Raw genomic sequence first — 27,910 nt, 5'->3', positions numbered from 1 at the left:
ACACTCAAAGAACAAGATGCAAAATGCTTATTTAAAAAATGACTAACTCTTGTTGTGAGTGGGATTCCCCACCTCAGGGCAAGGTCAGGGTTGGCCAGCGTAGTTCAATGTTGGCGGCTGAGAAAACTGTGTTCACTGCCCATCCCCCACACTCACAAGAGGAGTGTTTCTGCTTGCGCGGCTGCGGTTAGGAGAGAGAGAGAGAGAGACGGACAGACAGACAGACAGAGAGAGAGAGAGGGGGTGGGTAGGGAGAGGGCGTGGAATTAGTGAGAGGGTGCATTAGTCTCGTTCAGGCAAGGTTTTCCCTCTAAAATTCCCGAGCTAATATTAATTTTAGGCTCAACTGAATTTTGATATTTAGAACATGCTAACATGACCAGATTGTAGCTGATTTGTGTGACTATCTTATTAATTGTTTTCACTTCCTCATTCATTCCCATAGTATGCGCTCCGTAGTTCGCACACGATGACACATCGACACTGGTGAAATGCTACCCTCTCAGTCCTTGCCCAGAGCAGGAGTCTTTCAACCAACCGATATTCCTTGAACGTGGATACATCATAATGAAACAATGTATTTAATAGTAATTATTATTCAGACTTCCAAATCATGAAACATAATCACTCAATCATCAGGTGCCTGCTTGGCCTGTCGCATGTTGATTTGTTCAAAAACTGTCGAAAGAATGGAACAAAGAAATTATGCATGTTTTGAGAATAGTTACATTTAAAACCCAAACATTACTTTACAAATGCAACCACTCTTGTGCCCGTATGCAATGTAAAATTGAACGAATCCACTCCGTGTTCCCACTGAGCGCCAATCCGTACTTTACTTCTGCCTGTACGGCTCAGTAAAATGGCTGTATCTCGCGGAGCCTCGTGCTGGTTCGCTCCGTTCCTTGCGTCTACTCTCGCTCAGTAATAGAACCCCCAGAATATATGTCTGTTTATGCATCCTTGAGGTTTATTATTACGTGTCCAATTATTTTCACATCGGAATCAGGAGACAACCGGATTCGGTCCGGTGAAAGGGGTGGGAATGAATCGGGACAAGGATAAATGGTTATAAACAATTATTTATATTCAATGCTAGCGTTTGATTGTGACTGACTCGCCGAGAGAGGGGGGTATTATGGCCGCTCAGGTCGCCAGCGCCGCCACTCTCAACACAAGCCCGCCTTCCGAACTAAAGAAGTCGGATCGAGACCCAAATGAGGATTCTATACTGGGGGAAAAGCAGCAGGAAAACAAGCAGTCGGGATTAGAGCGCGGATCTCCGGGCCGGGGGGATCTGCAGGACGGGGCCGATGTTGGAAATGCAGGGGGAGGAGGGGAACCTGAGATGAAGAACGGGAACGGGAACCCGTCCAGGACTATTAATAATCAGAATGATTCCATCGGATCCGAGGGGAATAACCATCCTGGGATGGTACACCACCATGGGTCCGGTTTTCCTCCACCTTCTTATGGATACAGTCAACACTACGGCCGGGCCCCTTTTCATCAACATGGCGGACAACAAAGCCCTGGCATGGCAGCTGCTGCAGGTCCAGCCGTGCAGTCGAGCAATATGATGGACCCATATCAACCCAATTCGCACGACCATGGCTTTTCTAACCACCAGTTTAACAATTACAATCCATTCCCGAACAGAACTCCCTATTCTGGCCAAGGATACGGCATGAACCCCTCGCGTAATACCCAGGCTCCGGCTGCTGGGGGACAGCCAGCTAACGTTAAGCAGCAACCAGCAGGAGGACCCACAGCAATGGCTGCATCTTACAACAATCAGAGATATAATATGGGGAATCCACAGCCAACATCTACCCCTACCCTCAACCAGCTCCTAACCTCTCCGAGCTCCACGCGGGTATATCCAAATTACCCATCTAGTGAATATAGTAATCAGGAAGGAGCTAGTAAGGGACCAACAGACACGGGCAGTAGCGGTCAGTATGGAGGGGGGAATCCGGGTTGGCAACAAAGGACCCATCATCCGCCGCCTATGAGCCCTGGAAGTACAGGGCAACCCCTAGGTAGAAGCCAGGTAAAGGCCCATGTTCTAACGAATCTTTTTTACTGTACATTTGGTGTAATCTTATGTATGTAATTCACAACGTAACAGGCCAGCCATTGTTGCAAGCCAGTTCGCTTGCAAAGACACTCTAAAATGGCTGCCTCTCGTTTTTCCAACACCATCTCATTAAACAGTATTTATTTAGTTGGTATGAATTCTATCACTTTCAGGCAACTCTTCTTCGGCAATCCTCCTTATGAGATTGAACTTCGAACGTTGAGAGAATGGAGGCCCGAATCTTGAATGAGGTGAAAAAGCTCAAAAGGCCTATATTCATTACTCAGACTTGTTTCTCGGCAGGACGGTGTATAACGTAATTAAACAGTTATTCCTTAATAGTGCATTTCTTATCGTTTGCACTGCTAACGTCAGTCGTTTTGGAATACAGTTTAATGTTTATGAATAGACTATACATTTTTATGTCCACAAGTCTGTTTTGATCATTATGGAAATTGTGAAGTCAGTGCACAGCATTAGCAAGCTCAGAACACAGATTTTGCCTAGACTCAAGTGTACACGTGTGTTTGAAAGTGATTTTAAGTGGACCGTATGAGTAACTAAATTATGTAAAATGTTACATTTTAATCAACACAACACTGGCCTATTTATGAGTGTCATTTGGCGCCTCTGTTGTCAGGAACTGCTTCCATCACTGCATTCTGCTTGTAAACATTGGCCTAGTGATTTGAGTGACTGAGTGCAGGTTGCTTTGCTCTGGGTTTTGAATTGTGGAGGTAAAAATCCTGCTGTCAAACCCAGTAGACAGTTGGTCTTGGTTTGACATGCTAGCTGAGATCTGATTGGCTCCTCATCCTGTGCTCTTGGCCATTTATAATTGCATATGCTGTAAGGCAGAAAAAAAAAATCCTGATAAGTGCACTCCTCCACACTGCACAAATCCATGAGTGCTCATACTTAATGCATTTTTGACAATTTCTCTAAATTACTACTTTGCAATCATCTGTTTCCCACACGTATGAAACGCCTGTTTGCACTATTCCACATGCATTCTATAATAATATATAATATAATATATGCCATTTAGCAGACGCTTTTATCCAAAGCGACTTACAGTCATGTGTGCATACATTCTACGTATGGGTGGTCCCGGGAATCGAACCCACTATCCTGGCGTTACAAGCGCCATGCTCTACCAACTGTGCTACAGAAGGACCACATAATGAGAGATGATCAGAGTTTGTCCCATTGATCAAGTTAATTACGTTTAACTTTTGTCAATCCAGGTTGATAATTGTGTGCCATTTTCTGTGCCACTGTTTTTTATTTATTTATTTTTATTTGACATGCTATAGCCTAACCCATACCTGTTGAATTTCTAGATTCATAAACAAAACTGCAACCGTGACCAACATGGCAAATAGAAGAGTTTACGGAACTTTGTAGCCTTCACGTATTAAGTTCCTAACCGTATTTGCACCATCCTATAAAGAAAGGCAGATGAAAATGGCTGTAGTATCTTGACCCTCATTGTTAAGCATCCACTGTATCCTCTCGTTTTGGATCGACGTAAAGTGACAAGGTAAATCACTCAAGTTAATAAGGTATTATCACAGTCCTTTTAAATAGTTTTTGTTTCTGCACCACGCATTTATGAGCTACAAATTTGAAACGAAGATGTGTACACTAGATGCCAGATGATGAGCAATCCATCATAAACATTTAACACAACAATTTGAAGGATCAAAGACTGTGTGGGTGTGATATGAATGAAATAAAGACATTGCTAAAATAACATTATTTGACAAGGTCAGGTTCGCAGACCATTTTGACAGGATTTTTCACATTTGGAAGCAACTGAATTTGATCCACTGTAGGCCAGAGTTTCCTCAACTCGGTCCTGGGGCATCCCTCGGTGCACGTTTTGGTTTTTGCTCTTTTACTATACAGTAGATTTCAAATACTAAGCTTGATGGTGAGTTGGTTATTTGAATCAGCTGTGTAGTGCTAGGGCAAAAACCAAAACGGGGGGGTCTAGGACCAAGTATGGGGAACCCTTATGTAGGCTACAACAAGAACTTGCTGCAGTACCTGAGAACCCAATCTGGCGCAATCATATTTGGGCGTGACCACTTTATATATCATAGAAAGCTGAGGTCGTCAGAGCAGATTTATCTATGCATGAATATCGCCCAGAACTAACCAACTGTCATGAAATGTGTGTGTGTATATATATATATATATATATATGCTTCGAAACTACAGTGTGGCCAATCTGATGGATGCCCAGTTGTCTTTGGTTACATGCCATAACTCACTAGCATATTAAAGCAGTAATACTCACTCACCTGTACTTCTACCTGACAATGTTTTGGTCATCAATAGGATCTTTGTTAGGATGGTAATGCATGCCAATGTTAACATGTTAGGGAGACATCATCCACTATGTCCCATTTGATGGGTTTATCTATCAATGACATTCCTGTGTTGACACTGCATAGTGAGGTGAACATGAGCCGTGTGTGTGGCATGAGTAGCTGCTGTATCTCATGTGCCACTCTGTCTCTGTGTGACTAAGAATTCCTTCTAACCCCCTTGGCCAATCACAGAGACCGTCCAGCCGCCTCTCCCTCGCCTAGGGAGTCTCCACTCTGTCTTATGCAGATTAGCCATGTGCTGCTTTTATTTATTTCAATTAATTATCTGGAAGCTGGGAAATGTCAAGAAACACTTTTTGCCCTCCATTTCTAAAGGCCTTTGTTTAGCAGTGACGTGCCAGAGCTGTCTCAAGTCTCAGAGCAGTGTGCATTGACAAGGGTACAGATAAAGAATCCAAGCCCATAAGAATCGACTGTGGTAAATGAATGCTTATGTTTTAATTAGCTTGTCCATTTGTTGTTATTAATGTTGTTATCGACATGGAATCTTTTGATGACCCTTGTTCAGGTTGTTTTGAGTTGCGCAAGTTAAACGGATAGGCCTAAGGTTAGCGATTTACAGAGTGAAATTATAATGTTGAGGAGATGGAGGCCTAGAGATTTAAGAACTTTCTCCATTGAGACGATACATGACTCATAGTTGTGTTCGCATCATAACAGAGAACAGTGAGTAGCCTACTTCTCCCTCCATTTATGATGTCATTCATTCAGAGCCAGAATTGCCCCCCCCCCCAATGGGAAACCGGCTTGGCCTCGAACCAAACAGAAGCACAGCTAAGGATGTTTTTATTTAAGATTGGGCAGACTGCCCTCCATTTGAGATTATTATATATATAAAGTATTTAGTCAGTCACCAATTGTGCAAGTTCTCCCACTTAAAAAGATGAGGCCTGTAATTTTAATCATAGGTACACTTCAACTATGACAGACAAAATGAGGGGGGAAAAATCCAGAAAATCGCATTGTAGGATTTTAAATAAATTTATTTGCAAATTATGGTGGAAAATAAGTATTTGGTCACCTACAAAAGCAGGATTTCTGGCTCTCACAGACCTGTAACTTCTTCTTTAAGAGGCTCCTCTGTCCTCCACTCGTTACCAGTATTAATGGCACCTGTTTGAACATGTTATCAGTATAAAAGACACCTGTCCACAACCTCAAACAGTCACACTCCAAACCCCACTATGGTCAAGACCAAAGACCTGTCAAAGGACCCCAGAAACAAAATTGTAGACCTGCATCAGGCTGGGAAGACTGAATCTGCAATAGGTAAGCAGCTTGGTTTGAAGAAATCAACTGTGGGAGCAATTATTAGGAAATGGAAGACATACAAGACCACTGATAATCTCCCTCGATCTGGGGCTCCACGCAAGATCTCACCCCGTGGGGTCAAAATGATCACAAGAACGGTGAGCAAAAATCCCAGAACCACACGGGGGGACCTAGTGAATGACCTGCAGAGAGCTGGGACCAAAGTAACAAAGCCTACCATCAGTAACACACTACGCCGCCAGGGACTCAAATCCGTGTCCCCCTGCTTAAGCCAGTACATGTCCAGGCCCGTCTGAAGTTTGCTAGAGAGCATTTGGATGATCCAGAAGAAGATTGGGAGAATGTCATATGGTCAGATGAAACCAGAATATAACTTTTTGGTAAAACCTCAACTCGTCGTGTTTGGAGGACAAAGAATGCTGAGTTTCATCCAAAGAACCTCATACCTACTGTGAAGCATGGGGGTGGAAACATCATGCTTTGGGGCTGTTTTTCTGCAAAGGGACCAGGACGACTGATCCGTGTAAAGGAAAGAATTAATGGGGCCATGTATTGTGAGATTTTGAGTGAAAACCTCCTTCCATCAGCAAGGATATTAAAGATGAAACGTGGCTGGGTCTTTCAGCATGACAATGATCCCAAACACACCGCCCGGGCAACGAAGGAGTGGCTTCATAAGAAGCATTTCAAGGCCTAGTGGCCTTGGCAGTCTCCAGATCTCAACCCCATAGAAAATCTTTGGAGGGAGTTGAAAGTCCGTGTTGCCCAGCAACAGCCCCAAAACATCACTGCTCTAGAGGAGATCTGCATGGAGGAATGGGCCAAAATACCAGCAACAGTGTGAAAACCTTGTGAAGACTTACAGAAAACGTTTGACCTCTGTCATTGCCAACAAAGGGTATATAACAAAGTATTGATAAACTTTTTTTATTGACTAAATACTTATTTTCCCACCATAATTTGCAAATAAATTCATTATACAAATCCTACAATGTGATTTTTCTGGATTATTTTTCTCATTTTGTCTTTCATAGTTGAAGTGTACCTATGATGAAAATTACAGGCCTCATCTTTTTAAGTGGGAGAACTTGCACAATTGGTGGCTGGCTAAATACTTTTGTGTGTGTGTGTGTGTGTGTGCGTACATACATACATACATACATGCGTACATACGTACATGCGTACATACGTACATGCGTACATACATACATACATACATACAGTTGAAGTCGGAAGTTTACATACACCATAGCCAAATACATTTACACTCAGTTTTTCACAATTTGTGACATTTAATTCTAGTAAAAATGATGTCTTAGGTCAGTTAGGATCACCACTTTATTTTAAGAATGTGAAATGTCAGAATAATATTAGACAGAATTATTTATTTCAGCTTTAATTTCTTTCATCACATTCTCAGTGGGTCAGAGGTTTACATACACTCAATTAGTATTTGGTAGTATTGCCTTTAAATTGTTTTAAACTTGGGTCAAATGTTTCGGGTAGCCTTCCACAAGCTTCCCACAATAGGTTGGGTGAATTTTGTCCCATTCCTCCTGACAAAGCTGGTGTAACTTAGTCAGGTTGGTCCTTCTGTGGCTCAGTTGGTAGAGCATGGCGCTTGTTACGCCAGGGTAGTGGGTTCGATTCCCGGGACCACCCATACGTAGAATGTATGCACACATGACTGTAAGTCGCTTTGGATAAAAGCGTCAGCTAAATGGCATATATTATTATTATATTATTATATTATTAGGTTTGTAGGCCCCCTTGCTCGCACACAGTTTTTCATTTCTGCCCACAAATTTTCTATGGGATTGAGGTCAGGGCTTTGATGGCCACTCCAATACCTTGACTTTGTTGTCCTTAAGCCATTTTCCCACAACTTTGGAAGTATGCTTGGGGTCATTGTCCATTTGGAAGACACATTTGCGACCAAGCTTTAACTTTAGCTTTAACTTTAAGACTGATGTCTTGAGATGTTTCTTCAATATATCCAAATAATTTTCCTCCCTCATGATGCCATCTATTTTGTGAAGTGCACCAGTCCCTCCTGCAGCAAAGCACCCCCACAACATGATGCTGCCACCCCTGTGCTTTACTTTTGGGATGGTGTTCTTCGGATTGCAGGCCTCCCCCTTTTTCCTGCAAACATAACGATGGTAGTTATGGCCAAACAGTTCCATTTTTGTTTCATCAGACCGGAGGACATTTCTCCAAAAAGTATGATCTTTGTCGCCATGTGCAGTTGCAAACCGTAGTCTGTCTTTTTTTATGGCGGATTTGGAGCAGTGGCTTCTTCCATGCTGAGCGGCCTTTCAAGGTTATGTCGATATTGGACTCGTTTTACTGTGGATATAGATACTCTTGTACCATTTTTTTCCCAGCATCTTCACGAGGTCCTTTGCTATTGTTCTGGGATTGATTTTCCCTTTTTGCACAAGTACGTTCATCTCTAGGAGAACAGAACGTGTCTCCTTCCTGAGCGGTATGACAGCTGCGTGGTCCCATAGTGTTTATACTTGCGTACTATTGTTTGTACAGATGAACGTACAACCTTCAGGTGTTTGGAAATTGCTCCCAAGGATGCACCATACTTGTGGAGGTCAACCATTTTTTTTCCTGAGGTCTTGGCTGATTTATTTTGGTTTTCCGATGTCAAGCAAAGAGGCACTGAGTTTGAAGGTAGGCCTTGAAATACATCCAAAGGTACACCTCCAATTGACACAAATTATGTCAATTAGCCTATCAGAAGCTTCTAAGGCCATGACATCATTTCTGGAATTTTCCACACTGTTTAAAGGCATAGTCAACTTATTGTATGTAAACTTCTGACCCACTGGAATTGTGATACAGTGAGTTATAAGTTAAATAATCTGTCTGTAAACAATTGTTGAAAAGTTCCTTGTCATGCACAAAGTAGATGTCCTAACTGACTTGCCAAAACGATAGTTTAACACAATTTGTGGAGTGGTTGATAAACAAGTTTTAATGACTCCAAGCTAAGTGCATGTAAACTTCCGACTCCAGCCCCCTTGAGCTTTGCAAACTTTTGCCACATTTCAGGCTTCAAACATAAAGATATAAAACTGTATTTTTTTGTGAAGAATCAACAACAAGTGGGACACAATCATGAAGTGGAACGACATTTATTGGATATTTCAAACTTTTTTAACAAATCAAAAACTGAGAAATTGGGCGTGCAAATTTATTCAGCCCCCTTAAGTTAATACTTTGTAGTGCCACCTTTTGCTGCGATTACAGCTGTAAGTCGCTTGGGGTATGTCTCTATCAGTTTTGCACATCGAGAGACTGACATTTTTTCCCATTCCTCCTTGCAAAACAGCTCGAGCTCAGTGAGGTTGGATGGAGAGCATTTGAACAGCAGTTTTCAGTTCTTTCCACAGATTCTCGATTGGATTCAGGTCTGGACTTTGACTTGGCCATTCTAACACCTGGATATGTTTATTTTTGAACCATTCCATTGTAGGTTTTGCTTTATGTTTTGGATCATTGTCTTGTTGGAAGACAAATCTCCGTCCCAGTCTCAGGTCTTTTGCAGACTCCATCAGGTTTTCTTCCAGAATGGTCCTGTATTTGGCTCCATCCATCTTCCCATCAATTTTAACCATCTTCCCTGTCCCTGCTGAAGAAAAGCAGGCCCAAACCATGATGCTGCCACCACCATGTTTGACAGTGGGGATAGGGTGTTCAGGGTGATGAGCTGTGTTGCTTTTACGCCAAACATAACGTTTTGCCTTGTTGCCAAAAAGTTCAATTTTGGTTTCATCTGACCAGAGCACCTTCTTCCACATGTTTGGTGTGTCTCCCAGGTGGCTTGTGGCAAACTTTAAACAACACTTTTTATGGATATCTTTAAGAAATGGCTTTCTTCTTGCCACTCTTCCATAAAGGCCAGATTTGTGCAATATACGACTGATTGTTGTCCTATGGTCAGAGTCTCCCACCTCAGCTGTAGATCTCTGCAGTTCATCCAGAGTGATCATGGGCCTCTTGGCTGCATCTCTGATCAGTCTTCTCCTTGTATGAGCTGAAAGTTTAGAGGGACGGCCAGGTCTTGGTAGATTTGCAGTGGTCTGATACTCCTTCCATTTCAATATTATCGCTTGCACAGTGCTCCTTGGGATGTTTAAAGCTTGGGAAATATTTTTGTATCCAAATCCCGGCTTTAAACTTCTTCACAACAGTATCTCGGACCTGCCTGGTGTGTTCCTTGTTCTTCATGATGCGCTTTTAACGGACCTCTGAGACTATCACAGTGCAGGTGCATTTATACGGAGACTTGATTACACACAGGTGGATTGTATTTATCATCATTAGTCATTTAGGTCAACATTGGATCATTCAGAGATCCTCACTGAACTTCTGGGGAGAGTTTGCTGCACTGAAAGTAAAGGGGCTGAATAATTTTGCACGCCCAATTTTTCAGTTTTTGATTTGTTAAAAAAGTTTGACATATCCAATAAATGTCGTTCCACTTCATGATTGTGTCCCACTTGTTGTTGATTCTTCACAAAAAAATACAGTTTTATATCTTTATGTTTGAAGCCTGAAATGTGGCAAAAGGTCGCAAAGTTCAAGGGGGCCGAATACTTTCGCAAGGCACTGTATATATTGCTCTGTAACTATGGCACAAAAAAAGGTTAATGATCGTGGGAAAAATTTAATAAATAAAACTCCCCTCGTTCGCTTGGCTCTTGTAAATGCTTTCACATGTTCTGTTGACTTGCCTTCTGTCATATTTTCTGTTTTTTTACCTATCAGGATGGGAAAATGCATCCCTATAGCTCTTGCTGTGTTGGGAAACTTGAAATGTGTGAGTTGGCTTGCATGAGAGACCCCTGCTAGATAATTAAAGTGCCTATAAACTATAGTGTAGTCATCTGCCCGTATCAAAGTCTTTTGTGATCTGTGGTACATCCTGTCACCCGTACCTGTCATAATGTTTTATAGTGTTCATCTTATGAAGTGTTGTTCATGTATTTGATCTTCTGCTCCACAGCCCCCAGGTGCAATGGATCCAATGGCTAAAATGAGAGGCCAGCCGTATGTTGGGGGCAGTCCATACTCCCAACAGTCTGGGCAGGGGCCTCCCCCAGGAGCCCAGCAGGGTCATGCATACCCGGGCCAAGGCTACGGTCCACTTAGCTCCCAGAGATACCCGGTGGCCATTCAGGGCCGCACCCCTGGGGCTATGGGAGGCATGCATTACGGGCAGCAGGTCAGTGGTGTCATCAAGCTGACTTAATCCTACATTCTCTCACACTGAAATCAGCCCTTCTCTTCACACACTACTATATGGCTTGCTTATCATATGCCTACCATTTGTTTGATTTCTAACTTTGGTATGTATTTGTGTGTAGATGCAATCTTATGGACAGCAGGGACCAGGAGGCTATGGGCCTCCGGGCCAAGGGCCCTACTACAGCCAACAGGGCCAGGCTTCACACCCAGGCCAGCAGCAAGGGCCCTACCCCCAGGCACCTCCAGGACAGCAGGGTGGTCAAACACCCTACCCTCAGCAGCCCCACCCTTCCCAGACGTCATCCTCCCATGCCCAGGGTGGGCCGCCCTATCCGCAGCCCCATATGCCCCCCCAGTCCCAGGGCCCGCAGCCAGGTCCATCCCAAGGGCCCCCACAGTCTCAACCTCCCTACTCCCAGGGCCCTGTCCAGGCTCAGACCCAGTCTGGTCAGCCTCCTTACCCCCAGCAGCAGGGGCCTCCCAGCCAGCCACCACAGCAGGCCAGCTCCCAGGTCCCAGCAGGGTCGCAGCCCCAGCTTAGCTATCCCACGCAGGGCCCACAGCAGATCTCCACACAGCAGCAGCAACCCCAGACACCCGCTCAACCCCCTCAGCAACCACCAGGTCACAGCCAGCATCCACAGGTCCAGCCTGCATCCTACTCCCAGAATCCCCCACAGCAACAGTCACAGCAGTCACCTTACCAACGCTTCCCTCCTCCACCACAGCAGGTACAACTGAATTTTGTGTGTGTGTGTGTGTGTGTGTGTGTGTGTGTGTGTGTGTGTGCGTGCGCGCACACAATTTATGTTTTATGATTGAGGTACCTTTGATATCGTCATTGAACGTGCAGTACCGGTTGCCATACTTGCTAAGCAGATGGAAGGCATTGGTATGGTCACTGTGTATTCTCATGTACACATATATGTGTATGTGAATGCTCTTCAATTCCGATTGTCTCGTTCTCTCCCCCAGGAGATATCCCAGGACTCGTTCAGTTCCCAGTCTAGCGCCCCTCCCTCCAACCAGCCCAAAAGTGGCTCGGAGGACGTCAGCGTACAAGGCCGGCCGTCCAGCCTACCGGTGAGTCCTCACCCAACCTGTGCAAAGGTATACTATACGCCTATAAATCAAATTATTACATTGTTCTGAAATCATAATGCATTGAAACATGTTTGCGTGATTCCATGACCCATTTTAGTCTTAACATAGTCAAACCGGTGTGTGTGGTGTTGTGGTTAATTAATGCTACCCGTGTTTATTTTGTATGGCATTTGAGTGCGTGTGTCTGTAGATGTCATTGGGCATGCGTAGCGAACTTGCAGAAATGTTGTGTGGCAGTCTGGGAGATGAACATTTGAGTATGTTTGAGATGTACATTTGAGCAGAGCTCGGCCTGGATAAAATGAGAGCGAAAGCGACGGTATAGATTGTATCAAATTTACATGGCAGGGCTGCTCCGTGCTGAGTCGGCACACATCCATCGTAACCATGACAACCCCCTGCTCTAATATGCTCTCTTTTCCTCGACAAGATCAATAACCATAACTATGTGTGTCACATGTCTCCAAATCTAGTAGAAAGTGTGCTGCCATGCTTTCCAAGACTAAGGAGATTAAATTGTGCTTGCATCCTGTATGTGCTTCTGTTGTGCTGGTAGACAGAGCTACAGGAAGTGCATGGAGTCGTTATCAAGACGTCTCACTGCTAACTGTACAGTCAGCTAATGGCTGTCATGTCGATTTCATCAGGCCGGCGTTTTTCCACAGCGTCTCCTCACCATAGGCCCGTTCTCTCCTGTCTTGTGTGTCTGCAGGATCTCTCGGGCTCCATCGATGACCTGCCCACGGGCACGGATGGCGCTCTGAGTCCTGGCGTGAGCACTTCAGGTGTGTCAAGCAGCCAGGGTGAGCAGAGCAACCTGGCCCAGTCGCCCTTCTCGCCCCACACCTCTCCCCATCTGCCAGGCATCCGAGGGCCCTCGCCGTCGCCCGCCGGCTCCCCTGCCAGTGCCACCACCTCCCGCACAGGACCCCTCTCACCCGCCACCATGCCAGGTGAACACACGAGTACGCACACATACATGGGTTTTTCTGACATGTACTAGGACACATGCAATTTGTTATACATATACACGATAACAACAAAATGACCATAGATTGACTGCAGTAGCTCCACTGTTTCAATCTTTTAAAACGATACGGTGCTTGGCTGCAGTAGGATACAAATCATTAAAATCCAGACAGAAAATATTTACACAAGAAGCAATCTATGGTCATTTTGTTGGATTAATTTAAGTGTCCCTTAAATATTGTTAACTAAGTAGTGACATTTGTGGCCTTGTTCCTACTCAGACTTGTTATTTACATACTGAGACGACCCTTCTGTTGTTTAGGGACCCAGATGCCCCCTAGACCATCGAGTGTTCAGTCTGACGGGAGTCTGCACCCCGCCATGAGCCAGTCTCCCATGGCCCAGGACAGAGGTGAGTTCACCCTAACTGAGAATCCCCTCACACAGTACTACCCCGCTCTGCAGGGATCACTTACAGTGTTTTGTTTTAATGCAACTTTGGCTGCACTTTCTTTTATGGTACCTGGTACTTACCAGAAAATTGTGTGGTAACAATAAGTACTTTCTGGTACTTCAAATAATATTACATGTAACACTTTTACCATGTCCGTAAATACTGGCAAATTTCTGTACCGAAGCCTTCTGATGTGTCTTATGAGAGATTTCCAGTGTTTTGTTGGAGGATTAACATCTTTCACCCTCTCTTCTCTGACCCTGCCAGGGTTCATGCAGAGAAACCCCCAGATGCCCCCCTACGGCTCACCACAGTCTGCCTCTCCCCTGTCACCCCGACAGTCCTCTGGAGGTCAGATGCACCCTGGGATGGGACCTTATCAGCAGCAGAACAACTCCATGGGGGGCTACGGACCTCAGGGTGGGCAGTATGGCCCACAAGGTGAGTTCTGTGGTTTACACTGTGCAACAAAGGAAAGGGGCTGGTGGCAAAATATCAACATTTGGTGCACTTGAAAAATAACAACTCAGTTGATATACCAAATAGACTCTTAATCATTTTGACTGCCAATGTATAAATGCTTCCCACTTAATTATCTCACCATCCTGTCAAGTTGCTTCTTGTTTGTTCCCCCAGCCAAATCCATGGAATATGTATTTTTGTCTCATAGGAATTCCCTCCTATCAGCTCATCCCTCCCTCTCCTAGCCTAGCGCAGCTATTTTTAGCCATGGAGAACAGTCAGCTGACATAGCAGAGCCCCCCCTGTCAGTAGAGTTGCCACTATGATGGCAGGCTCATAGCTCAGTGTGCACAAATCCACTGTCAGCTTGGTATAGTGCTTCAACAGACATTAGCATTAGCTTCAACAGACATTAGCAGTCATGTACACCTTTCACAATAGAACCCCAAGTTGATTAAAGACTTAGTTTGTTGTTTTGCGCATATAACTAGTCTTCCCAATGTCACCAGAGCAGTTTTTATTTTTTAACATTTTTTACACACATTGTTTTTGTCCATTCTATTACAGGTTATCCCCGGCAACCTGGATACAACAACATGCCCAATGCCAACTACCCTGGCATGGGCAACCCCATGAACCCTGGCAACCCCATGTCTGGGCAAGGGGGGCTGCCATTTGCAGGCATCCCCCCTGGTAGAATGCCTCCGGGCCAGGTGGGAGTGCGTCCCTATGGCCCCAACATGGGGCCCAACATGCCACCCAACATGGGTAACATGCCACCTCAGGTGGGCTCAGGGATGTGCCCTCCCCCCGGCCTCAACCGGAAGGCCCAGGAGGCTGCAGCTGTAGTCATGCAACACGCTGCTACCAACTCCATACACAGCAGGTACACTATACTTTTTACTAAACCATATTACACATGTACAGTGCATTCGGAAAGTATTCAGAGCCCTTGACTTTTTCCACATTTTGTTACGTTACAGCCTTACAGGCTGACCAGACAGCTTGCTCGCGCGCATGTTGATTTTGTCCACCCACACTAGACGCGATCAGGACACGCAGGTTAAAATATCAAAATGAACCCACAATATTCATTTGGGGACAGGTCGAAAAGGATAAAAATTTGTCCTGGGATATAAACATTGGGTTGTTATTTTACCTGAAATGCACAAGGTCCTCTACTCCGACAATTAATCCACAGATAAAAGGGTAAAACAAGTTTTTTTCCCCCTAGTAATCTCTCCTCCTTCAGGCTTCTTCTTTGGACTTTATATGGTGGTTGGCAACCAACTTTAAGGTGCATTACCATTACCAACTGGACTGGAGTGTGGACCTCGGTTCATCTTTCAATCACCCATGTGGTTATATGCTCCTATAAACCAATGAGGAGATGGGAGAGGCAGGACTTGCAGTGCGTCATAAATAGAACCAAGTTCTATTTTAGTGTCTGGCTATGCAGACATGTGCGAGCAGTCTGGATTCAATGATTGAATAACATGTATATGTATATTCATCTTGCAATGGTGGCGTGGTCAGCATGCTATTCTAAAATTGATTAAATTGTTGTTTTTTCCTAATCAAGCTACACAACCGAATAATGACAAAGCAAAAACAGTTTTTTTTTTTTAGAAATGTTTGATTATTTATTATAAATAAGAACTGAAATATTACATTTACATAAGTATTCAGATCCTCTACTCAGTACTTTGTTGAAGCACCTTCAGCAGCGATTACAGCCTCGAGTCTTCTTGGGTATGACGCTACAAGCTTGGCACACCTGTATTTGGGAAGTTTCTCCCATTCTTCTCTGCAGATCCTCTCAAGCTCTGTTGGTTGGATGGGGTGCATCGCTGCATAGCTATTTTTAGGTTTTGCCAGAGATATTCAATCGGGTTCAAGTCCGGGCTCTGGCTGAGCCACTCAAGGACATTCCGAGACTTGTGCCGAAGCCACTCGCGCATTGTCTTGGCTGTGTGCTTAGTCGTTGTCCTGTTGGAAGATAAAACCTTCGTCCCCAGTCTGAGGTCCTGAGCACTCTGGAGCAGGTTTTCATCAAGGATCTCTCTGTACTTTGCTCCGTTCATCTTTCCCTCGATCCTGACTAGCTTCCCAGTCCCCGCCACTGAAAAACGTCCCCATAGCATGCTGCTGCCACCACCAGGTTTTTTCCCGACGTGACGCTTGGCATTCAGGCCAAAGAGTTCAATCTTTGTTTCATTTGGTCTGAGAATAATTTAGGTGCCTTCTGGCAAACTCCAAGCAGACTGTTTTGCCTTTTACTGAGGAGTGTCTTCTATCTCGCCACTGTACCAAAAAGGCCTGATTGGTGGAGTTCTGCAGAGATGGTTGTCCTTCTGGAAGGTTCTCCCATCTTCAGAGGAACTCTGGAGCTCTATCAGAGTGACCATCGGGTTCTTGGTCACCTCCCTGATCAAGGCCGTTCTCCCTCGATTGTTCAGTTTGGCCGGGCTGCAAGCTTTAGGAATAGTCTATGTGGTTCCAAACTTCTTTCATTTAAGAATGATGGAGGCCACTGTGTTCTTGGAGACCTTCAATTGCTGCAGACTTTTTTTGGTACCCTTCACCAGATCTGTGCCTCGACACAAACCTGTCTCTGGGCTCTACGGACAATTCCTTCGATCTCATGGCTTGGTTTTTGCTTTGACATGCACTGTCAACTGTAGGACCTTATATAGACAGGTGTGTGCCTCCACCCAATATGTTATTTTTTTTAATCATTGTTAATGTGTTGAGTATGTGATATCTGGCCCTAACTAGTAGATTTTCCTATACTTTGAAGGTCCTGTGAAGGCAGTGAGAGGAGGAGTGATTAGAGCAGCAGAAAATAAAGAACAGAGGAGAGAGCAGATGAGATGAAGACAGACTTACTGAGAGGTAGACAGGCAGAGGCAGACGAGATGTTCTCCAGCCCGTCACTACGAGGAATACCTGACTCTCGCATTAAAACCAAACACATTAAAAACATTGGAAAGTTCAGATGCAGATTCAGCATATTTTCTCTCTTTAGGCTTTACGGTCTTCACAGGTGTACAAAGTCACTAGACAATTTTGTATCAAGAACAAGAAATTCCCCCTTGCAATGGCACTCATAACAGTCTTTCTTATTTAGTGATATTGTTGCATAACTGATTGTTTTTCAGCAGGAGAGGAATGTTTTTCACTCTGAAATCATGCTACATGCTTAAAGTGTGGTTGTCCCTCATCGTTCAGGATGCCTGGCTACCCCAACATTCCCCCTGGCATGATGGGCCCTGGCGCCCCCTATGGCCCTCCCATGAACAACATGCCTGGCATGATGAACGCGCAGGGCGGCTCGCCTTTCCCTATGGGGCCCAACATGGCCAATAACTCCAGTGGTGAGTACTGTTGTCCAATACTGTTGCTCCATGGTGCCCCAAGTATTTTTGATATGTCAGGATGACTTTGGGACAGTGGTCAGTGGCATAGGCTTGCTTTGGGGTGGCCAGTAAGTAAGGCCTGATGCAATTTGTCTGCAGTGTTTTCACACTAGACCTTTTTCTCATCTGAAAGTTCTAGCATGGACGGATGAGTTTTCCAAAACAAATATTGTTTTAGTGCAGTCGTTGTTAATCTAAGTCACACTTGAGGAAAGTTTTTGCATTGGTTTCACCAGAGCACTTCCTATCCTGTTTGAAGATAACGTTGGTCAATGAACAATGGCCGCGGTATGAATAAGTTCTATAGGGGAATCTTTGTTAGTCTGTAATGTCTGAAATTAGAATACAAAAAAATGTCAGCTGCCTCTGGTCGTTCAGCAGTTGTTTGTTATTTACATTTACATTTAAGTCATTTAGCAGACGCTCTTATCCAGAGCGACTTACAAATTGTTATATGTCCTGATCCCGAGAATTGTTGTTCAAAAGCTGTTGAACAGTGCTCAACCCCACAATGTACCCTTGTACCTAGGTTTGGCCCCAAGTCCAGAGTTTGGTATGGATGGAAAAATGAACCAGGGCCAGAAGATGAACAACAAAGTGGACGGAACACCGAAAGCGGAACCGACTAAATCCAAGGTGATAAGATAATGGCTTTTTGTCTGTACAATTTTGTTTAAGGGCTTGTGTGTACGTTAAAAGAAACTACGTTATAAACCATATTGTTTTTAAACTGTTAACACACGTGTTACCATCATACTTTTGACTTTATTCCGTGGTTATTACAGTTGCCAATGAGCTCGCTACTGAAGGGAAAATAAGACCAATGTCTTTATTACCCAAAACCCTTTCCCTCATGACGGCTCTCTCTTGCCGCCTTCCAGAAGTCGAGCTCTTCCACGACAACCAACGAGAAGATCACCCGTCTGTACGAGTTGGGCCCCGAGCTCGAGAGGAAGATGTGGGTGGACCGCTACCTGGGCTTTATCGAGGAAAAAGCCATGGGCATGACCAACCTGCCTGCTGTGGGCCGCAAACCCCTAGACCTCTTCAGACTCTACGTCTCGGTCAAGGAGATTGGAGGCTTCGCACAGGTCAGTGTAGGTTTGCGCTGTACTATGCATGCATGCACTGTATGTAGTGTGTTTTGATCTATTTATTTCCCTATTGAGGTGCCCTCTTGGCCAGGTTTCCCTTTATAAAAGAGGTCTTCTGACCTCAATGGGAATTCCTGGAAAAAAATATACACTACCGTTAGAAATGTCTTTGTTTTTGAAAGAAAAGCTCATTTTTGGGGTATTAAAATAACATCAACTTGATCATTAATAAATTGATCATTAACAATGTCTACAGTGTAGACATTGTTAATGACTATTGTAGCTGGAAACGGCAGATATATATATATTTTTTTATTATTTTATTTTTTTACAAATATCTGCATAGGTGTACAGAGTCCCATTATCAGCAACTGTCAATCCTGTGTTCCAATGGCACGTTGTTAGCTAATCCAAGTTTAGAATTTTAAAAGGCTAATTGGTCATTAGAAAACCCTTTTGCAATTATGTTGGCACAGCTGAAAACTGTTGTATTGATTAAAGAAGCAATAAAACTGTCGTCCTTTAGGCTAGTTGAGTATCTGGAGCATCAGATTGTGTGGGTTCGATTAAGAGGCTCAAAATGGCTAGAAACAAATAACTTTCTTCTGAAACTTGTCAGTCTATTCTTGTTCTGCGAAATGAAGGCTATTCCATGTGAGAAATTGCCAAGAAACTGAAGTTCTTGTACAATGCTGTGTACTACTCCCTTCACAGAACAGCGCAAACTGGCCCTAACCAGAATAGAAAGAGGAGTGGGAGGCCCTGGTGCATAACTGAGCAAGAGGAAAAGTACATTAGTGTCATTAAAGATTAAGAGCAAAATAACACACTGGACAGAGGAATAATAGACAATGGACAGAGGAACTCTGCCTATAAGGCCAGCATCCCGAAGTCGCCTCTTCACTGTTGACGTTGAGAATGGTGTTTTGCAGGTACTATTTAATGAAGCTGCCGGTTGAGGACTTGTTTGAGAAACAGCCGCCTCACTAGACACTAATGTACTTGTCCTCTTGCTCAGTTGTGCACCAGGGCCTCCCACTCCTCTTTCTATTCTGGTTAGGACCAGTTTGCGCTGTTCTGTGAAGGGAGTAGTACACAGCGCTGTAATGTTCAGTTTCTTGGCAATTTCTCGCATGGAATAGCGTTCATTTCTCAGAACAATAAGACTGACGAGATTCAAAAGAAAGTCATTTGTTTCTAGCCATTTTGAGCCTGTAATCGAATCCACAAATGCTGATGCTCCATATACTCAACTAGTCTAAAGAAGGCCAGTTCTTTAATCAGAACAACAGTTTTCAGCTGTGCTAACATAATTACAAAAGGGTTTTCTAATGCTCACTTAGCCTTTTAAAATTCTAAAGTTGGATTAGCTAACACAACGTGTGCCATTGGAACTCATGAGTGATGGTTGCTAATAATAGGCTTCTGTACGCCTATGTAGATACTCCATAAAAAAATCTGCCATTTCCAGCTACAATAGTCATTTACAAAATTAACAAGGTCTACAATGTATTTCTGATCAATTTGATGTTATTTTAATGGACAAAAAATGAGCTTTTCTTTCAAAAACGAGGACATTTCTAAGTGACCCCAAACTTTTGAACGGTAGTGTAGGTTCAATAAATAAGTATAACACATGCACAAACACGCCGTAGAACACGTATAAACACACCATGCACAATCTCTTGGTTATTATTTGCTCATCCCCTTCTCTCTGGTCCCTGTTTTAATGTCCCGGTCTTCATGCTCTTTATGTCCAGGTGAACAAGAACAAGAAGTGGCGTGAGCTGTCCACCAACCTGAACGTTGGCACGTCGAGCAGCGCCGCCAGCTCCCTGAAGAAGCAGTACATCCAGTGTCTGTACGCCTTCGAGTGCAAGATTGAACGCGGGGAGGACCCCCCTCCTGAGATCATCACTGACAACAAGAAGTCCAACCAGGCCAAGGTCCAGCCACCCTCCCCAGGTCAGTGCAGATGGTTATCCACACTATGCTGGGTCGTAATTATTAGGCATCGAACGTTAGAAACCGGACTGAAACTGGTTGGGACTACCTGGTCTTGTCCAATATGAGAACCTTTTTGCAATGAAAATTGGTATCATTTTTTTGTTTGTTGGGAAGTCAATGTATTTTATTTGAAACAGGGAGTCCCATTGGGACCAAGATCTCTTTCACAAGGGAGCCCTGCATACGCATAATTTTACAAAATACAATATAAAAATGTATTTTTGGAAATAATCACATTCATCAGCAAAGAGGTCCCCAGTCATCATTTTGAACTGCCTGAGAGGCACCAGCACATCCAGTTGTAGGGAACTCTGTCGATTTACCTAACTCTGAGGAGACTTGAAGAGATTTCCAGAGTTAGCCATCCTTGAGACAGGGTATTTTTGTAAGAGAACTTTATGAATCAAAACAAAGCAATGACTCGACCTACTTCAATTCAGAGGACCAGCTTACTATCTGGTAAAGAATGCAGTGGCGTGTACTGAACCTGACGCCATGATAAAAACTAAGTGCACTATGTTAAATGTATCTAACGGCTTTAATGGAGAAGTGGCAGCTGCATTCATATAGATAATGTCGCCAGTCTAGTATTGGTAGAAATGTCGATTGAATGACCTGTATAATTAAGCAATAAGGTGTGGCCAATATACCACAGTTAAGGGCTGTTCTTTGGCACGACGCAACGCGTAGCCTTAGTATTTTGGCCATATAGCACAAACCCCCTGGGTGCCTTATTGATATTAGAAACTGGTTACCAATGTAATTAGACCAGTAAATAGTAATTATTGTCATACTTGTGGTATATAGTTTGACATACCACGGCTTTCAGACAATCAGCATCCAAGGGCTCGAACCACCCAATGATAGTAGTCAACTCTAACTGAAATGTCCCTCTTTTTTTCCGGTAGCTGGATCGGGTTCTCTCCAGGGCCCTCAGACCCCCCAGTCCACCAGCAGCTCTATGGCCGAGGGCAGCGACCTCAAGCCCCCCACACCTGCCTCCACCCCACACCCCACCCAGATGCCACCCGGGGCCAGGTGGGTCGCAGCGCTTCAATCTCATCCTCTTTGAGTTATCAATTGCATTCAGGAGATTAAATTCTTCAATTGGATGTTTAATTTACTTATTGAATTTAAATGGAATTCACCCCAACTCTGATATACGCTTTGATAAATCCCTATTTACTCACTAAACGTCCCTCTATCTATTAGGAGCAATGTGGCCCTGCAGGACCCATTTGCTGACGGTAGTGACCCTACTTTCCCCAGAAGGAACTCCATGACCTCTAACTCTGGCTACCAGTCTGGCATGAGCACCCCAGAGATGCCAGGTCGCATGGGTCCAGGGCCTTATGAGGGTCCAGGGCCTAACAAAGACCCCTTTGGTGCCATGCGGAAAGGTGGGTAGAAGAGGCTACAAGAAAGATCCCTAGAAACTGATGGTGCTGGGAAGCTGGGTCCCTTGCTGACGTAGTGTGTATTTCTTTCCAGTTGGGGAGCAGTTCTTGCCTGCCAGTCAGGGCCCTAACAGTGGGATGGCTGAGCAGCAACAGTTTAACCGTGGGCCTCCACCAGGTGCTATGGGGAACATGTCGATGGCTCAGAGACAGCAGTATGGACCAGGCCCTTACGGACAAGGCTACGAGAGGAGGTAAGACCCTACACACGCTTATAGGCCATAGACATATAATTACTAGAAAGGACATCCACATGCAAGTCAATGTGTCTACGATGGGTGGACTGGCGGCCATATTGAGTATAATTCTATTTCTATAGACACCATCATGACTGTAGCAGTCTGCTTATTTTCTTTTTATTCATGGAAATAATTGTACTAAGTGTGGTCAACCAACGTTGTCCTATGTGGTGGTGTTTACCAGGCCAGAGCAGGGGATGGGCCCAGAGGGCAGCATGGGATCTGGTGCACCGCAGCCAAACCTGATGCCCGCTAACGCCGACACAGGGATGTACTCGCCAAACCGCTACCCATCACAGCAGCAGCCACGGTCAGTTCACCACCCAGTACCCCTCTATCTCAGGTGCGGTCTGTTGCAGACAGACACCATGCACCGACTGTCCCAGCATTTATAGTCCTGCAATATTGTAAAGGTTGTTTTTACAATGAGGGTTTATTTCACAATGAGTGTTTATTGGTACACTAGCAGTATACTGTAGCAATATTAGACACTCGGCTTATGTGGAATGTCTTGCTGATGTGTTGTGGTTGTTTACAGGAATGATTCCTATGGTAATCAATATCCTGGCCATGGTACTCCCCCTGGTGGTTCCTATCCCAATCAACAGCCAGGAATGTACCCACAGCAACAACAGGTGATGGCTCCAACTCACTGTGTATGCACTGGAAGTGTGACGTCACTGTAAAGTGGTAACCACTAGCCATGTGTTATTACCCCAAAAAGTAGTACTTACTGTATAGATGAGTAATAGCCATAGGGGGGAAAGTAATAGTTATCAACATTCATCTGATGCAATGTAATGGCACGGCCTACCTAAACGTATTTGCTCTGTACAGAACTACAAGCGTCCTGTGGAAGGGGGCTACCCACCAGCGAAGCGACACGAGGGGGAGATGTACAGCGGGCCCTTCAGTGCAGGGCTGCAGCAGCAGCAGCAGCCAGGGGCGGCCTCTGCACCCCCTGCTGGCCAGCCAGAGATGTACCAACCACAGTACAGCAGCGGCTCCTTCCCCGGCACTGACCGCCGCCTGCCTGGTCCCCAGGGCCAGTTCCCCTTCCCCTTCAACAGAGAGCGCATGCAGGCCACCACTGGGCCCAACGCCCAGCCCTCCATGCCGCCTCAGATGATGCAGCCAAGCCCTGACGGCCCCCAGGGTGGCACGTGGCAGGGCCGCGGGGAGATGAACTATCCTGGCAATTACCCCAACCGGCAGGGTGGCCCCCCAGGGGGCTCAGCCCAGGGACCCGGACACCCCGGCATGAACCGCGGTTCGGAGGAAATTATGTCATCGGAGCAACGCATGAACCACGAGGGCCAATGGGGGCCAGGTCAGATGGGTCCTCGGCAGCCCCCCTACGTTCCTGGAGGGACGGCCCCGCCCATGACCCGCACCCTGCAGTCCAACTACCAATCCGCTCAGGCCATGCAGAACCACATTCCACAGGTGTCCAGTCCTTCCCCCATGCCCCGTGGGGGCCCCATGGAGAGCCGGACGTCGCCCAGTAAATCTCCCTACATGCACAGTGGCGTCAAGATGCAAAAGGCAGGGCCCCCGGTCCCTGCCTCTCACATAGTGCCCCAGTCTGTACAGTCCCCTCTGATCCGTAGAGATATGCCCTTTCCCCCAGGCTCAGTGGAGGCCACCCACCCTATCCTAAAACCACGCCGACGCCTCACCACGAAAGATATCGGTATGGCTATCACAACCCAGAACTCCACCCATAATCACAATATTATTATACATGCAGTATACAGTATTAACTATTTAGTGATCCCATTTGGACACTACAATTGTTGCTTCAGCCCTATATGAAAGTGTTTATATTGTGTGGTCCATCAGTACTGTGAAGGGTATCAGCATGAGTTAAAATACTGTATTTGTTTATCTCCACAGGGACCCCAGAGGCTTGGAGGGTGATGATGTCCCTCAAGTCTGGACTGTTGGCTGAGAGCACGTGGGCCCTTGACACCATCAACATCCTCCTGTATGACGACAACAGCATCTCCACCTTCAACCTCAATTTGGTGAGCTAACAAGACAGGTAGCCTAGCAGTTAGAGATTTGGGCCAGTAACCAAAAGGTCGCTAGTTTGAATCCCTGAGCAAGGTGCTTAAACCTAATTTTGCCAGACCCTAGCTGTGACCCCACTCTCTGACGGTGTCTTTGGGAGAGTCGGATATGCAAAACGCTTAACAATTTACACACTTATACATGTGTGAAATAGGACAAATAAGCACCCACCAAATTATTATTACACTGGCCACAATGTGGGATAGAGGTTTTATTTATTTTTTTAAAGCTGCATGGTAAACCTATACAATCAGAAGTGTAATATTTTCTTATTTAGGGCTCCTTTTGTTTTTACATTTATCCTTTCACAAATTTAAACATTTCACCTATTCCCAAAACCTTTCCCATATTTTCTGTCATGTCATACAATGCAAACGTTTGATCTTCTCCTCCATTTCTTCCTCCTCAGCTGCCTGGCCTGCTGGAGCTGGTGGTGGAGTACTTCCGGCGCTGCCTCATCGAGATCTTCGGCATCCTGCGCGAGTACGAGGTGGGCGACCCCGGCCAGAGGACTCTACTGGACCCTGACGTCCTGGACAGAGACTGGAGCTGCACGGAAGATGAGGAATCAGGGGTGGAGGACATAGAGGGAGAGGAGGATGACGACGATGAGGAAGAAGAAGAGGTGGTGGTGCAACGTTCAAAACAGCCGGCCGGGACGACAATCGAGGGACAGGCTCCGGTGAAGCAAGAGGATGAGCAGGAGTCGTGCTCAGAACGGGATACTCTGAAAGAGAAGGACGCTGAAGATGACGAGAAGAGCTTCTCTAACTTTGAGCAGCCCAGCTCTTCATCGGACCCCCCTGCCCTGGGCCCGGCTACCCCCCAGGAGAGACCCAAACAGGCTAGCAAGTTCGACAAGCTCCCCCTGAAGATGGTACGGAAGAAGGACCCGTTTCCGGCAGGCAGGGCAAGCCAGAGAGGAAAAGTGCAGGAGTTTGACAGTGGGCTGCTCCACTGGAGCGCCGGTGGGGGAGACAGCACAGAACACATCCAGACCCACTTTGAGAGGAGGGAGGAATTTCTGGTCCCACGAGAACGAGTGCTGGTCATCCCAACAGCCAAGAGGAAAAGGCTAGAAACAGAGATGGTGGGGGACAAGGACAATGCTACCCCCACAGAGAAAGATAAGCAGAAAGGTGGGGGAGATCAGAGGCCCTCCCAGCCATCATCCACAGAGAAGGCCTCAACAACAACCGACACCTCAGCCGACGGTAAGGAGGGGAAGTCCGAGCACTCGGACGCTGAGACAGAGGAAACGTCACAGACGGAAGAGCCCCAGAGCCAGCAGGAGAACGACAAACCGAGCGGCCCTCCTCAACAAGTCCCCCAGCGTGTGGTGGAGGACGAGCCTCACAGCAAGGACGAGGGCCCACTGCTTACACTGGCCAACTGGCAGGATGCTCTCGCCCGCCGCTGCGTCTGCGTCTCCAACATCGTGCGCAGCCTCTCCTTCGTGCCTGGCAATGACCAGGAGATGTCCAAACACCCTGGCCTCATGCTGCTGCTGGGTCGCCTAGTGCTGCTGCACCACCGCCACCCTGAGAGGAAGCAGGCCCCGCTCACCTACGAGAAGGAGGAGGAGTCTGATGACTGCCTTGGCCAGAGGGACGAATGGTGGTGGGACTGCCTGTCGCTGTTGAGGGAGAACTGCCTGGTCACTCTTGCCAACATCTCTGGCCAGCTGGACCTCTCCATCTACCCCGAGAGCATCTGCCTTCCGCTGCTGGAAGGCCTCCTCCACTGGGCCGTGTGCCCGTCGGCTGAGGCCCAGGACCCCTTCCCCACGTTGGGGCCCCACAGCGCAATGTCACCCCAGAGACTGGTCCTGGAGACTCTCAGCAAGCTGAGCATCCAAGACAACAATGTGGACCTGGTCCTAGCCACGCCGCCGTTGGGTCGGTTAGAGAAGCTGTATGGGACCTTGGTGCGGCTGGTTGGGGAGAGAAAGGTGGCCGTCTGCAGGGAGATGTCGGTGGTGTTGTTGGCCAACCTGGCCCAGGGAGACAGCATGGCAGCGCGCGCCATTGCCGTGCAGAAGGGAAGCGTGGGTAACCTCCTGGGCTTCTTGGAGGACAGCCTGGCGGCCACCCAGCTACAGCAGAGCCAGAGCTCTCTGCTGCACCTGCAGGGGATGCACTTTGAGCCCACCAGTAATGACATGATGCGGCGGGCGGCCCGGGCCCTGCACGCCTTGGCCAAGGTGGAGGAGAACCACTCAGAGTTCACACTCTACGAGTCACGCCTCCTTGACCTCTCAGTGTCACCTCTCATGAACTCGGTGGTGTCTCACGTCATCTGCGATGTACTCTTTCTGATTGGCCAGTCATGACAGCTGTAGGGAGCTTTGGCTCCACCTCCTCTCGGTTTCGTCCCCCCCCCCCTCACCCCCTGGTTACAACCTGGCTTGTATGTGTGTAGAGGACAGGGAAAGTTCAAGTGACTGTTTTTAATTTATGCAAACCCTTCAGATTCCATTCTCTGAGCCTTCTCTCGCTGTTCTCACTCAAGGAGAAGGGACGTCACAAAGCTGTAGTGGTGGATTTACAAACCAGAGACTCCACAAACTGACACAACTTGTAACATTAATGCCAACTAGATGACATAGTGCGGGAACCCGGGTTTAGGAGTGTTCCACACGTTGGGGGGGGGGGTTGTATTTTTAATAAAGATGAATAAATAGCTGAAAAACAAACTGTAACCAAAGTTGCTGTCCTGTTTACAGTAAGTTTGGGCATAATGTGTGCCCTTGCTCTCTCCTCGAGAGCACAGTGAGTGAATCAGACTCTGGTTCATGTTTGGAGGTAAAGCAGACTGAGGAACAGCTTGATCTGATGGTATAGTGTCTGTAATTGGATGCTTACCAGTCAGCCTACAACTCAGTTGGCTGTTGAGACACCTTCACTGGGAGGGCTGTGCAGTAGATTGTAGGGCATTTTCTGTACCGTACTGCTCTTGAGTGTCAGGCATTCTGTAAACAAGTTTCATACAGAAAAACGTTGACAATGCAGCTCTACTAGAGTTTTAAAAGGTAATTTTAGTTTTGACGTTAAAAGCTAAAAGGCTTTCCCCAAAGTACAGAGAACCTACTACAACACCCTTACCTCCTCTCTTTAGCCCTTGATTGTATGAATTGACCCTTGTAAAATAAATCACCTCTTAGGACTGGTTTTCAACTAAAGATGCAGCTTTGCTGTGGTGTATATATATGATGTTGTACATTACACTTCCTTTCTCTGTCTCTGTCTGTGTCACTATTCCCACACTTTTTGTTGATGAGGAAACGAAGGTGACCCATGAGTTTAGTTCCTGTCATCCAGTCCCTGCTGATAGACCCTCTCCCCTCCGGCCTCTCACTCCACGGCTCCTTAGTACGGCAGACTCGGATCAAATCTGTTCTCCTGGTACAACAAAAAAAACTCTAGATGAAGAAACACACATTTGACAATTATTTTCTCCAGCGATATGGATATTTGTATTTCAGACTGTAGCTAAAAACATGTAAATTCCTCCTATCCCCTTTTTTTTTGGTTCAATGAATATCATTTATTCAGTATGAAATCTTTATACTATATGTTCCACGTGGTAAGAATAAATGTACATTAAATCTTCGTAA

General features: G+C 45.9%; 1 protein-coding gene across 4 annotated transcripts; it reads left to right on the top strand.

Annotated features, from left to right (window-relative positions):
- Nucleotides 1–571: 571 nt before the first annotated feature.
- On the top strand, nt 572–27,910 carry LOC118364170 (AT-rich interactive domain-containing protein 1A-like). Of its 4 annotated transcripts, none has more exons than XM_035745445.2 (20): nt 572–2,053; nt 10,775–10,993; nt 11,136–11,747; nt 11,992–12,099; nt 12,833–13,073; nt 13,412–13,501; nt 13,811–13,984; nt 14,573–14,891; nt 17,237–17,382; nt 17,954–18,060; nt 18,306–18,515; nt 20,279–20,483; nt 21,434–21,563; nt 21,738–21,925; nt 22,017–22,176; nt 22,406–22,531; nt 22,760–22,856; nt 23,059–23,914; nt 24,118–24,248; nt 24,704–27,910. In XM_035745445.2, the coding sequence occupies exons 1-20, from the start codon at nt 1,139–1,141 to the stop codon at nt 26,624–26,626; spliced, it is 6,957 nt and encodes a 2,318-aa protein (XP_035601338.1). In that variant the 5' UTR covers nt 572–1,138; the 3' UTR covers nt 26,627–27,910. The 4 variants fall into 4 exon arrangements, with proteins under 4 accessions (XP_035601338.1, XP_035601337.1, XP_035601336.1 ...); XM_035745444.2 differs by having other exon boundaries at nt 18,306–18,521; XM_035745443.2 differs by having other exon boundaries at nt 11,992–12,126.

The sequence above is a fragment of the Oncorhynchus keta genome, chromosome 31 (genome assembly GCF_023373465.1).
Source record: "Oncorhynchus keta strain PuntledgeMale-10-30-2019 chromosome 31, Oket_V2, whole genome shotgun sequence".
Taxonomy (NCBI): Eukaryota; Metazoa; Chordata; class Actinopteri; order Salmoniformes; family Salmonidae; genus Oncorhynchus; species Oncorhynchus keta.
Note: the sequence above shows the minus strand (reverse complement) of the source record. Positions and strands in the feature narration are given on the sequence as shown.